At 40.5% G+C, this 12,609-nt stretch overlaps 2 protein-coding genes across 2 annotated transcripts in view; one reads left to right on the top strand and one right to left on the bottom strand.

Moving 5' to 3' along the window:
• Positions 1-109: 109 nt before the first annotated feature.
• lgsn (lengsin, lens protein with glutamine synthetase domain) lies at positions 110-5,793 on the bottom strand. Its single transcript, XM_026914590.3, has 3 exons — positions 2,512-5,793; positions 2,226-2,395; positions 110-2,055 (listed from the first exon to the last, which is right to left on the bottom strand). The coding sequence occupies exons 1-3, from the start codon at positions 3,134-3,136 to the stop codon at positions 877-879; spliced, it is 1,974 nt and encodes a 657-aa protein (XP_026770391.3). The 5' UTR covers positions 3,137-5,793; the 3' UTR covers positions 110-876.
• Positions 5,794-8,552: 2,759 nt separating this feature from the next.
• ptp4a1 (protein tyrosine phosphatase 4A1) overlaps positions 8,553-12,609 on the top strand; it is an 8,658-nt gene continuing 4,601 nt past the window's right edge. The window contains exons 1-3 of the mRNA XM_034308767.2: positions 8,553-8,685; positions 8,961-9,053; positions 12,423-12,553. Coding sequence (XP_034164658.1) covers positions 8,581-8,685; positions 8,961-9,053; positions 12,423-12,553 — 329 coding nt within the window. The 5' untranslated portion in view covers positions 8,553-8,580. The remainder of the gene's footprint in view (positions 8,686-8,960; positions 9,054-12,422; positions 12,554-12,609) is intronic.

Here is a 12,609-nt window from a genome sequence, read left to right as displayed (position 1 = left end):
TTTTGCCTTTGCTGAGTTTTAAAGTTTTGTATCAGAAATCAAGAATCAGTCATAGTTGTGTTTTATATCTTACAACGGGGGTGTCTTCAGAAAATGGTCCTCGGGGAAAAACGTCATGAAAAAGATGACATTTTGCTTAGCCAGTAGATGCGCAGAAGAAAAAACGTCCCTTCCAACAGGTTAAAGGCAACCTGTTAAAGGCAACCTGTTGGGAGGGATGTTTTTTTTTTCTTTTGCACATATTTTTGTCTTATGGTTTCAGATTAAAAAGGGTAAAATATTTAGAAGGTTGTCCTATAATGCATAACAGATGAAAATATGCAGGATGAAAACAGCTCAAGACATACATAGTAAACCCATCTTTATATGTGAAAGTAAAAACATTTATTTGTAACATCCCGTTGAGTAGTGTAGCCTGGGTCGAGGGTTCAAAGAAAATAAATACTTTCATAAAATACTATCATAAAGTTTTGCTTTATCATTAAGGTAAGAATTTAACTTTTTTTCATTTTATATAAAGGCTCTTCATAGGCTTTTGAAAATGGGTTGAAATTCAGTTTTGAAGGTCTGAAACATTCACAGTTTTTAAGAAAAATAGGTTTTTTAGCTATTTGCTTGTCCATTCTTCTAATGTGGGATGAGGTAATAAAAATGAAGTAGTAATATGTGAATGTGCAGGTTTTTGTGGGTTGTTCAAATGAAACGATGGCACATTTCGAAGATGACAAGGTCGTTTTCCAGTGTCTTGGTAGTCCCAGACACAGACCCATAAAAGGTGTAAGACCTAGACAAAACTACCTCTCCATTACCCCTATCCCTTTATGTTCCTCAGAAGTGATTTTTGCATTATATTCTACCTGACTTCTGAAATTATATCTAGATGAAGTATTCCAGGTTTTTGTTCCTGTCTGTATCAGTCTCCTGTGTCTCAATCTCTAGGCGTTTCATGGCAATGAAATAATACACAAATGGCTCACCCAGTGCCCCACAGATCACACTGTCTTCTCCCAGGGCCACTAAGGCATCCTCCAGTTTAACAGGTATGGCAAACTGTTTTTGCTGCACTGGAGCTTTGTAAAGTTCTGCACAGAGGTCACGCTTGATACCATCCAATCCGGCTGCAATGGTAGCTGCCAAGACTATGTAAGGGTTTGCCATTGCTGAGCCAAGCTTGTTCTCAATGTGGGTCTCCCGCCCACCGTGAACCTTAACATTAAAAGCACAACTGTTGTCATTGCAGCCACAAGTGGCATTGAATGTGCTCTTTGAAATACTGCCTTTGGAAAGCTGAGTGCGGCAGCCTATCCCTGGTGCCATTAGGCAGCTTAGAGCTGGTGAGTGGTGGAGAAGCCCTCCAAGCCATTTCTTGCCAATCTCGGATATCTCGCTAGTGCCTGAATAGAAAAGATTTCTCCTGCCATTGGCATCCCATAGGCTGTGGGACAGGCAGCCAGAATTGTAGATGGTGTCATCAGTAAGGAAGGTGGCAAAATAGTCATACTTCCTGGCCATTTCTTTAATTCCAGTACGAAAGGTGAAGGCACTGTCAACAGCTTCAATTCCAAATTTAGGCTTGAAGCAGATTTCCATCTGTCCTGGACCACTGGCAGATGCAAAGCTATCCACACTGATGCCCATGTGGTACATCCCTCTCACCAGTTGCTGTAAGAAAGGCATGTCATGATTACTCAGTAAAGTAGTGGCAGGGAAAAATACAACCTTGGGGCCTATCCGTTCTGGTAATCCAAAGATGCAGCATTCATATGTGAAAGAAGAATTGATGGAGAATCCCATGGCTTGAAGCTGAGCAAGCATCAGCTTAGCAATCAGGCGAGGAGAAGTGCGCAGAGGGATCCCTGTGATTGTACAAGGATCACAAATGATACGAGCAGTCTGCTCAGCCCAGGGAAGGGCTCGAAAGGTGGAGAGATCAGGGATCAGAAGAATATCACTGTTGAAATTGGGAGCAATTGGATGATCAACCTCATTTTCCTTGGGGCTCAGTGTCAGCTCCAGGTAGCTTCTAGGCATAGGCACACCATAAACCGCTTTTTCCTGGGATGCCATTGAAAAGTAATAATTAATACCATTCATTTTACAGTGGAATATTTTTATTATAATTTTAATGTTATTCTATGCTTATTAAAGTTTATTCAATAATTGTATGCTGAGAAATCAACCAAAAAAAAAGAATCATAGCTGGATGAAGTCAGATAAGTATTTACCTGAAATAAGGAAGCAGGGACTGTCTTAGATCTAGATACACCATGGAGATCAGTGGCTTCAAAGCGAACAAAGCCTATATTCTCACGGCTGATCTGCTGCTTTATGTGTTCAACCTCTGTAATGAAGTTTTGGGATCCATGGTATTCTGTTTGTGGATTCTCATTGTTATCTATGGAGCAAACAAAAATCAACCAACATTTCAGGAAATTCTAACTGTTCTTTAATATTCATCCCCAGTTTGCCAGGCACTATAAAGAAGTACTGGACTCCAAAAGGGACACTGACCTGTCTGCGATATCCCAGTGTTGACCCAGTATGTTCTTTCACTAGTGGGTAACTTAAAACTGGTGGGCCTGTTTGTATGCCCACCAGTCTTCAATGACCCACCAGATTCCCAGTCAGATGAAGCACTATCTCTTGCTCTTCTACTACTCCCTAGAGTGGGCTTGAAGGTTGTGAAGGACTTGGATGGTATGTCATCTGGTTTACAGTCAATTCTCTGTCCAGGAGTGTGGCGATGACCAACTAATTGGTCTTCATCTCTCTCTCTTGTATTTAGTATGGAGCGCTCTCTCAATAGGCTTTTCAGTTCCTCCATTGTTTGTTTAGAAACACTAGAAACACCTGCCTCTGGAGGTAGGTTGTCTGGGTGGCCTTCTCTATTCCATTCATCCGTATAAGTGTAGTCATCAGGCTGTGATTCAGTGGAGACTGTGGGCCAGCAGTGTGGGCCAATTGAAATTATAGTGGAGTTGTCAGTGGGGCTTGGAGCAGATAAATCAGTCTGGACTATGGGCAGATCAAACCTTCTTCTGTCCCATTCTGAAGAGGCTACTTGTTCCCCACTTTCCCTTACCCCCTTCTTTTTGCCATGGCTGAGACTGCCTCCATCTATTTGGTCTGAATCCATTAAGGCTGTTTCCTAAATTAATGAGAATGAGTAGTAGTCATGTAGAAAATTTGTTACTTAGCGGTGGCAAATATTTTCTGTTACAATATATAGATCACAGACTAATACAATATCCTAGTCATGTGACATTGCAAATAGAAACTGAAGCAACTCAACTCACAAATGGAACCAAAATATTTTTGCAAAGAAATAATTGTACCTTTTCTCTGTAGATCCTTCTGAATTGTTACTTGTTCCTCGAGCCTTTAATGCCTATAGTTTGAAAATTCATGAGCCCCAAGTTGAAACAAGAGCTATGGCTGAGTACATCTTTTATAGACAACAGGTACAATGCTGACAGATTGCACAATTCCTTTGTGCTCACCATGTGCTCAAAGTGGTTTACATGAGTAATAACCTGTGACTGAACTATCCTGCAAGCTTGGTCAAATGCAGACAAATCCAGGCTGTTCACTGGGCTATTGTATAGGTCAGAAACTGCTGTGCAAAACTGCTGTGCATCAGCTTTTGTAGAGGCTATTAAGCACGCTTTATCAAATTTCTAGAAACACACTACATGAGAGAGAAAGGATACAGAAGCTTTGCCTAGTCCATAATGTAGGCTGCATAATGCACAGCCAATTCCATGCTTTTGTAATATGTGTATGTAATGAGTTGTCTTTTGATTAGACAGACATTTACCGTCAAATATTATTCATTTATTCATCTTCATTGTCTACTTTTTCCTGGTCAGGTTCACAGTGTGTCTAAGCTTCCATGGAAAAGCACTATGCACACATATATTTCCACACTCATTCACACCTAGGGGAAATTTAGTGTAGCCAGTCTTACCACCATGTTTTTGGGAGATGGAAAGAAACCAGAGAAACTGGAGGAAACCCACGCAGACATGGTGAGAACATGCAAAACACCAGTAACCTAAGCTAGGATCAATTCAGGGAAAAAAGAAGCATCAGGGTAGCAATGCTACCCACTGCAACACCTTGCAGTACATGGTATAAACAATTAAATGTCACCATCAGACATCTCCCTGGTAACCAACAGATTCTGATGGTCCTATTTGAACAACAATGTGATGAATTTTGACAAAGAATGCTCAGCTTGTGCACAAACTAGAACTTCCCACCATCTTCCCGTAGGTATCTTAGAACCTCTACCCATACCACAATGCTCAGAACTGATCTACCAGTTTTACAAGGATTCACTACCAAACTTATTAGCAACTCTTTCTCTAAAGCATGTCATCTGGTTCCTCTTCCCACACCTCCCCAGGCTACAGTCTTAGGATTCCAACCACCAACCACTTTGCCTGAGACTCCCATACCACAAGTCCAAGATTCATTGGCCCTTCTAAAATACTTGTCCAAGTTAATCCAGTCTCTTACCACCTAGTATTTCCACAGTCATATAGAATTGCGTCCATTATTACTCAAACCTGTTTATCTTCCTCCCACTCATTGGCAAATGGACCGCCTTCACAACTAAGGATTAAGGGTGGACCAGCTTGTAAAGAGATTACTTAACATTGTCACATGCTATACCTTGTGGACTGGGAGAGGTATGCGCCTGACGAATGTTCCTGGTTCAATGCAAATGACATTCCAGACCTGTCTCATAACAGTTTTATTGTCAACATCAGGGTTGACTTGCTCCGCAGCCCAGGGATTTACTGTACAGTGCTTTGAAAACTGCCAGGTTAATGACACTGATCAGGTTTGTGATCAGGTTTGTGATGAGGCAAATGAGACACCTCATTTTATATGCTTACTCCAGCATATTGAAACATTTTACTGAGGTAGGGCCAGGGCGCTCATACTCAAGTTCGTCACTGCAGCCCGGTGGCTTATTCATCTTCAGATGCACACGGATAGCTATAGCACTAACTACATTGCATAGCATGAGCAGGCCGCAGCATATAATGAATTGGCATGATGTTTTTTTCTACATTAATGATTGGATGCAAAACCGTGCCCATTCGATTGATATATAGCATACAGTCTTAGGCTACGTTTACATGCACATCAGATTCCTTCAGGGTCTATATTTGGGTTGCAGACATATTCTGTATACAATATTTATATGCGTACAGGCTTCAGAATATTCCTGTATACATGGTTGTTGTTAGTACGACTGAGTTGCCATCCCTAAATACCTAGCCTACAGCTAAGCATCTGTTAGCACCCACAATTCCTTGCGGACTGAGCATGTGCATATATCTCCTTTCAGTGGATTTTCTGAATATTGTCTTAATCTGAATCTAATTCCAATTAATGTCGGATTAATGATGTGCATGTAAACGTAGCCACTGAGTCCTTGGCTGTACGAGATACGAAGAGACCTTCGAGATATGTAACGAGTACTCTGAAGTCCAAGTATTGAAGTCTGGGGAAGGTGCACATAAGGGTGTGATGTTCAGGTGTCCACATACTTTTTGGGCATACAGTGAGGGACAAATATCTCAAATATTTTATTATTTTTTTAAGAATAATAATCACTTTATTCTGATTCTGTAATGTATTTGAAAAAATACCGTTTTAACACAATATCTTAAATGTATTTTGGTTTGTCATAACTTTTATCTGCAATACTGACTTTCTTAGATATTTCTTTGACTATATGATAATTTTCCTAAGATGTTAAAGGATGCTCTTGTTCAAGTCGTGGCAACATTTTGATAATTAATGACGAGTTTGGTCGTGATAAAGAAATTAGAATTCATTAAATATAATGAAGTGCAGTGTTGACTGTGTAGTGAAGAGGCTGTGGTGATGATGATGATAATGGTGATGATGATGATGATGATTGTGATGAAGGTGATGATGATGATGGTTGTGGTGGTGGTGATGATGATAAAGGTGATGGTGGTTGTGATGAGGTTGATGATTGTGATGAAGATGATTTGCGATGATGATGATGATGATGATGATTTTGATGATGATGGTAATGATGATGATGATTGTGATGATGATATTGATTGAGATGATGATGGTGATGATGATGATTGTGATGATGTTAATGATGATGATGATGATGATGATGGTAATGATGATGATGGTGGTGATGATGATGATTGTGATGATGATTATTGTGATGATGATGGTAATGATGATGATGATGATGGTAATGATGATGATGATTGTGATGATAATGATTGTGATGATGATGGTGATGATGATGATTGTGATGGTGTTGATGATGATGATTGTGATGATGTTAATGATGATGGTAATGATGATGATGATGGTGGTGATGATGGTAATGATAATGATGATTGTGATGATGTTAATGATGATGATGATGATGGTGGTGATGATGGTAATGATGATGATGGTAATGATGATGATTGTGATGATGTTAATGATGATGATGATGATGTTAATGATGATGATGATGGTGGTAATGATGGTAATGATGGTAATGATAATGATGATGATGATGATGGTGGTAATGATGGTAATGATAATGATGGTGATGATGATGATGATGATTGTGATGATGATTATTGTGATGATGATGATGGTGATTGTGATGATGATTATTGTGATGATGATGATGATGATGATGGTGACCTGGTTTTCTCCTCGTGACGCGCGCGCGCTCCGCTCTCAGGGCGCGGCTGCTGCAGGCTGCCTGGTCCTCGCGAGCCGCTCATTCAGACACGACACTGCCGCCGCGGCTGTATGGTGGAAACCCACTTCAGATATTTTACCTCTTTCTACGGACCGGCTTTATGGTTAAGCTACAATCTTCAATGAGTAAGCATATTCCAGTAAGTAAAATACATTTTTGGAAATTCTACCGCGTCCATTTGTGTGTATATTTTGTTTGTTTTTTTTTTTATATATTTTTGTGGAACTGATTTCAAAACGAGGTCATTGTCCTAGCCAGGAAGCTAGCTAGCTAGCCCGGCTTGTTAGCAGTAGTGACCTGAACAGACGAGAGCTTTGCCTCAAATTATTGGTCATATATTCCTTTCTACTAATTCTCGGATGCCTTTTATCATGCTGAATATTTAGTATTATTTCTTAGCTGTTTGCGACAACCGCGGTGTGTCACCTGGTTAGCTTTATGCTGTAGCTAAGTAGCTAGCAAAGCGGAGGAGTGGGTTTGACTGAAACTTCAGATGTTTGTTGTATGCCTAGAGAACATTTCTCTTTTTAAACTATTTACATGTGGTTACAGTTAAGGTTAAGGGTTTAGTTAGGGTTAAAACGCTGACAGAAATGCACAGACATTTCCAGGTCAATGGCGTTGGGCCCCAGGTTGTAAGCTAGCCAGCTTTTTTTTCCCCGCATTCACATCATCCGTCTCAGAGTCCTGTTTCTTTATGAGCTCTCTGACTAGCTGTGGCCTTTGTGTGGGGCTTTTATAAGCCTAAAGCTGAGCTGACTGCTTATAAAGCCTAAATCTAATCTCAGAAACCTCTAGCCCGAGATGCAGATCCTGTAATTGATGATCCAGATGGTTAAAGTTAGCTCAGGAACTGAACTGGTTTAAATCTAACTGAATGGACATGATAACACACACACACACACACACACACACACACACACTGCAAGTTCTTGCTGAAAAATCTCTTAGTCTGACCAGGTACCAAAAATAAGCCTAGGTGACTGACCATCTTTGCCATTTTGACTAAACTGAATAATAAAAGCTTGAGGTTTTCTAGTTATCTCATTGCTGTTATTTTCTTAAAAACAACTTGTCTGTGATCTAGCAGTAATTCAGAAACTGTTTCCTTTCTACCAGCTGAGAAAAGATGGTCTACCAGTTTGGCTTGTGTTTTGGTAGCTGGTCAGACAGAGATTTCTCACAAGGGGAGTCTGGACAGACTCAAACAGCAAGTACGTTTAGGACCGATTACATGTTTTCACAACCGCATACAGCCTTGACGTTTAGAGGATGTCGGGACGGTGGACATATTCCCCGTGTATACAGCATCACCTTATTTTTTTGCCTCTGTGTGATCCCTCCATCTGTCTGCTTTGTGCCATTACAGCAGTTCTGTGGTGTATTGGGTCACACATTTATGGAGTTTCTGAAGGGCAGTGGAGACTACTGCCAGGCTCAGCACGGCGTATATGCAGACAAGTGAACGGCGAGCCTTGCTACCTCACTGGAAGAGAGACTTGTGTGAGTGCGTTAACGTTGGCAGGATTGGACACGGAGAGCGGGGCGTCCACAGCAGCCAGACCAGTCTGGATGGGGTAAAAAATCTCCAGAAGTGCACTGCCCTCGTTGGCCCTCCGTCTCCTTGCTCACCCGAGGACCAGCCTTTTTTTTTAATTTATAATTTTTTTCATCAGTTAATTTTCTTTGTTTCTTTCTATTTGCTCTTTTCCCACCCTTTTCCCCTGATTTTCTGCAGATTTTTTGTTTTTTTGGGGGGTTGGTGAAGTTTCCTTCCATTTTTGTATATTTCTATCAGTTTTTCATTGTCAGCAATGGCTCGTATGAATAGACCTGCCCCTGTGGAGATCACATATAAAAACATGAGGTTCCTCATCACCCACAATCCTACCAATGCCACCTTAAACAAATTCATTGAGGTGAGCCTTTTTAAGCAATGTACTTTGCACATTTGTTAAATGTAGGTTTTGGTTGAGGTTGCCCTTAAATGCTGGTCAGAACCTACTATTTATCATTTTCATACTCTAAAGTTAGCTGTTGGAAAAGGGCACTATGTTCCTTAACAGAGATTATTGGGAACCTCTGCCAAAACGCTCAGTTGTGAGGCTGCTGGTTTATGAAATTTGTGTTTGTCTTTTTTCCTACTTTTCCTGCAACTAAACCATTCTTCATTCTCACGCTGGTTCTTCAACAGGAACTAAAGAAGTATGGTGTGACAACAGTTGTTAGAGTGTGTGAGGCGACGTATGATGCCAACTTGGTGGCCAAAGAGGGCATTCAGGTTCTGGTAAGTCCAGTGAAAGGTGTAGTTACGGGCATAACAGCGAAAAGCAGCGCTATGGATTATGCTACAGTGGATATTAAAAGTCTACACACCCCTGTTAAAATGCCAGGTTTTTGTGATGTGTAAAGTAAAAAAAAAAAAAAGGAATGAAACCAAGATAAATTGGCAGCAGGTTTTCTGCCTTTATTGTGAAATTGCAACCTATAAATTGAAGCGAAAAACAATAAGAATTATTTTAGAGAAAAAAAATTAAAGCTGTACAATAACCGGGTTGCATAAGCGTGAACACACATACAACTAAAACGTAGTTGCAGCACCTTTAGATTTTTTCTTTTTCTTTAATTCTTTTTGGGTAAGAGTCAGTCAGTGACCATCTTGACCCAGAAGTATTTTGCTGTTCTTCCTTGCAAAAACATTCTAACTCTGTCAAACAAATTGTGAGGGCATCTCCTGTACAGCCCTCTTCAAGTCCCCCACGGATTATTGATTGGATTTAGATCTGGACTCTGGCTGAGCCATTCCAAAATCTTGATCTTGTTTTGGTGAAGCCATTCCTTTGTTGATTTGTGGGTGTGCTTTGGGTCGTTGTCATGCTGAAAAGTGAAGCTCCTCATCATCTTAAGTGTTTTAGCAGAAGCCTTATGGTTGACTGGTATTTGGAGCTGTTCATGATTCCCTCCATCCTGATTAAAAATCCACTTCCTGCTGAAGAAAAGCAGCCCCAAAGCATAATGCTGCTGCCTCCATGCTTCACCATGGGGATGGTGTTCTTTCGGAGATGTGCTGTGTTTTTTTTTTTTTTTTTTCTTTTTCTTTTTCTTTTTGTGCCAAGTATCTTTTGGTATCACATGTAGGGAGCAACCAGTACTTCTCAGAAATTGCTGCAATTCTTTTAATGTTGCTGTAGGCATCTTGGCAGCCTCCCTGACCAGTTTTCTCCTGGTCTTCTCATCAATTTTAGAGGAACATCTTGTTCTTAATAATGTCACTGTTGTGCCATATTTTCTCCACTTTTTGTTTATTGTCCTTACAGTGTTCCGTGGTATATCCAATGCCTTGGAACTTTTTTGTAACCCTGTCCTAATATTTTTCAACAGTTGAGGCCTGTGGCTTTTCCAGTTGGATATTACCAAGAAGATGCCAGGAAAATCCTATAGGAACAGCTATACTTTATTTGGGGCTAATCTGACACTTTAATTGACGGAAGGTGTATACTAATTAGTATTTAACACGAGTTTGAATGTGATTGGTTGATTCTGAACACTGCCACATTCCCAATTATAAAAGGGTGTGCACACTTATGCAAGCTGGGTATTGGAAGTTTTTTGTTTTTCTTTTTTTCCCTAAAACATTTCTGGTTGTTTTGTCACTTGATTTTTAGGGGGCCAAGCACCAACGGTGCATAGGTACCCAGTCGTTACTCTACCCTTTCTTCTTCTTCTTCTTCCTCTGGCTATGGTGTCTATGACAGCCCATAGAACCATCTGGTAAAAAGTTTGAAATTTGGCACACTGATTGGGAAGGGTCTGAGGAACATTCTGAGCAGATTTGGGCCGAGTGCTGCCAACACTGTAGTGCCACCATCAGTTCAAATTTGGGCATAATTTGTAAGTACATTTATGGTCATAACGGGGATTCCCTGGGTCGAGACGAGTGCATCGCACACTATGATGTCTTTGTAGGCATCTTCAGGACGATAACCTGAGGCTATGCAACAAATTTCATGCCAACGTCACGTACTGGTCAGAAGTTACAATAACATGAAAAAAATGCTTACATCTAACTGCCATTTTTGCTCCTCCTCCTCCAAATTTTGTCCAATCTTCACCAGATTTGGCTCACATCATCTTGAGCCCTGTCTGAACGAAGGTTTTCAAAGGAATACTGATATTCCAAACTGTTCTCCTGTAATGCGCTGGCAAATGTAAAAAACAGGATGTGAGGGTGTATCTCAGCAATGCATCTATGTCTCATCATGAAACTTGATAAGTATCTTCAGGACCACGCCCTGAATTTACCCTTGAAGTTTCGTGACTGTGGTCAAGAACTGTAAAACCTTTCATTTTTTCCTTATATCATTTGAAGAATTTGGGCTAAATTCAAAGTTCTTTTCTCCTATAATTCCCTGAAGTATGCAGAAGTGAACGCACACCAAGATCTGAAATTCAAGTGTGCTTCCTGTCGACCATCTTGGATTTTGTCAAAAACTTTTTTTTTTGCTACTCCTCCTACAAATTATGTCCAGTTAACAACAAATTTGGCATACATCATCGTCAGACCAGCCTGGACAAAATTTATCAAAAGAATGTTGATATTCTAAATGGCTTGTCTGGAATGGGCCAACGAGTCTGACAGCGAAGCTGCCAAACAGGAAGTGAGGCTGTAGCTCAGCAACGACTTGACACACTGACACAAAACATTATCGGCATCTTCAGGACCATACCCTGAGGCTATGCAACAAATTTCATGACCGTGTCACTTACTGGTCAAAAGTTACAATAACATGACGAAAATGCTTCTATCTATCTTCTATCTGGTGTGACATCTTCACCACATTTGGCTCACCTCATCTTGAGACCTTTCTAAACAACTGTCCACTGTCATTCTAGCTGTTCAATGTGCTATAAAGACAGCACATGACTGACAGGGTTTACTATCAAATAGCGTTTTTATTGAGCAATTTTCAATAAAAAAAACAAACACAATATAAGACAGATACAAGTTTGGTGCAGATAATTGCACAAAGTGGGGGGGAAGGCCCAGACTGATGAGAAAAAAACATAAATACCTTAGTTGTTTTTAAACTGCAAGAAGAAAAAAATTTTAGGTCAGAGCAGTACCGCGCACAACCACAGGTCAAAGTAGTAACAGGCAACTCCACAGGTCACAGCAGTAGAGGCAGCTGCAGCAGCAGTGCCACCCTGCTGCCCATTTGTTCATCTAGACCTTTCCTACAGTCAGTGAATTCCACCACTGTCCGTGGTCAAAACATACACATCATGAGTGAAACTACAAATCACTCTTGAATCCCTTTGCCTAAAGCTATGACTCTGATTTCCTGTGATTGCTGAGGCAACAGTTGTATCATGTCTGTGAATGTGCGGCTCATTGAGTCTCGGTGCTTGGCCCCCAGAAATGCTGCTTGCAGCTTTAATTATATGTTGCAATTTCACAATAAAGGTGAAAAAGGTTCCGACATGGTTTAACTTAGTTTCATTTTTTTTTTTTCCATCACAAAAACCTGCCGTTTCAACAGGAAAGTGTAGACTTTTAATATCCACTATACATTACTGCTTCAAATGAAAGATGAATGCAGTGGAAATATTCCAAAACCAAATACCTTTTCCTCGATGTCTCTCATAAAACCTGCAGGATTGGCCATTTGATGATGGAGCTCCTCCTTCTAACCAGATTGTTGACGACTGGTTGAATCTGCTGAGGATTAAGTTTAGAGAGGAGCCAGGCTGCTGCATTGCTGTTCACTGTGTAGCTGGCCTTGGAAGGTAATGTTTTGTATAAAATGTTTGATATCGTTGTAAGTGTGATGTGACATTTTGTT

The sequence above is a fragment of the Pangasianodon hypophthalmus genome, chromosome 11, assembly GCF_027358585.1.
Source record: "Pangasianodon hypophthalmus isolate fPanHyp1 chromosome 11, fPanHyp1.pri, whole genome shotgun sequence".
NCBI classification, from domain to species: Eukaryota; Metazoa; Chordata; class Actinopteri; order Siluriformes; family Pangasiidae; genus Pangasianodon; species Pangasianodon hypophthalmus.
The sequence above is the reverse complement of the archived record's forward strand: the minus strand, read 5'-3'. Positions and strand labels throughout refer to the sequence as shown.

Bases quoted from the DNA above. Each gene is read 5' to 3' on its own strand.
- lgsn (XM_026914590.3), bottom strand. From the start codon at position 3,136: ATGGATTCAGACCAAATAGATGGAGGCAGTCTCAGCCATGGCAAAAAG. The intron at 2,396-2,511 runs GTCAGTGTCCCT...TTTGCTCCATAG, and splicing joins CACTGGGATATCGCAGACAG to ATAACAATGAGAATCCACAA. The intron at 2,056-2,225 runs GTAAATACTTAT...ATGGCATCCCAG, and splicing joins TCCCTGCTTCCTTATTTCAG to GAAAAAGCGGTTTATGGTGT.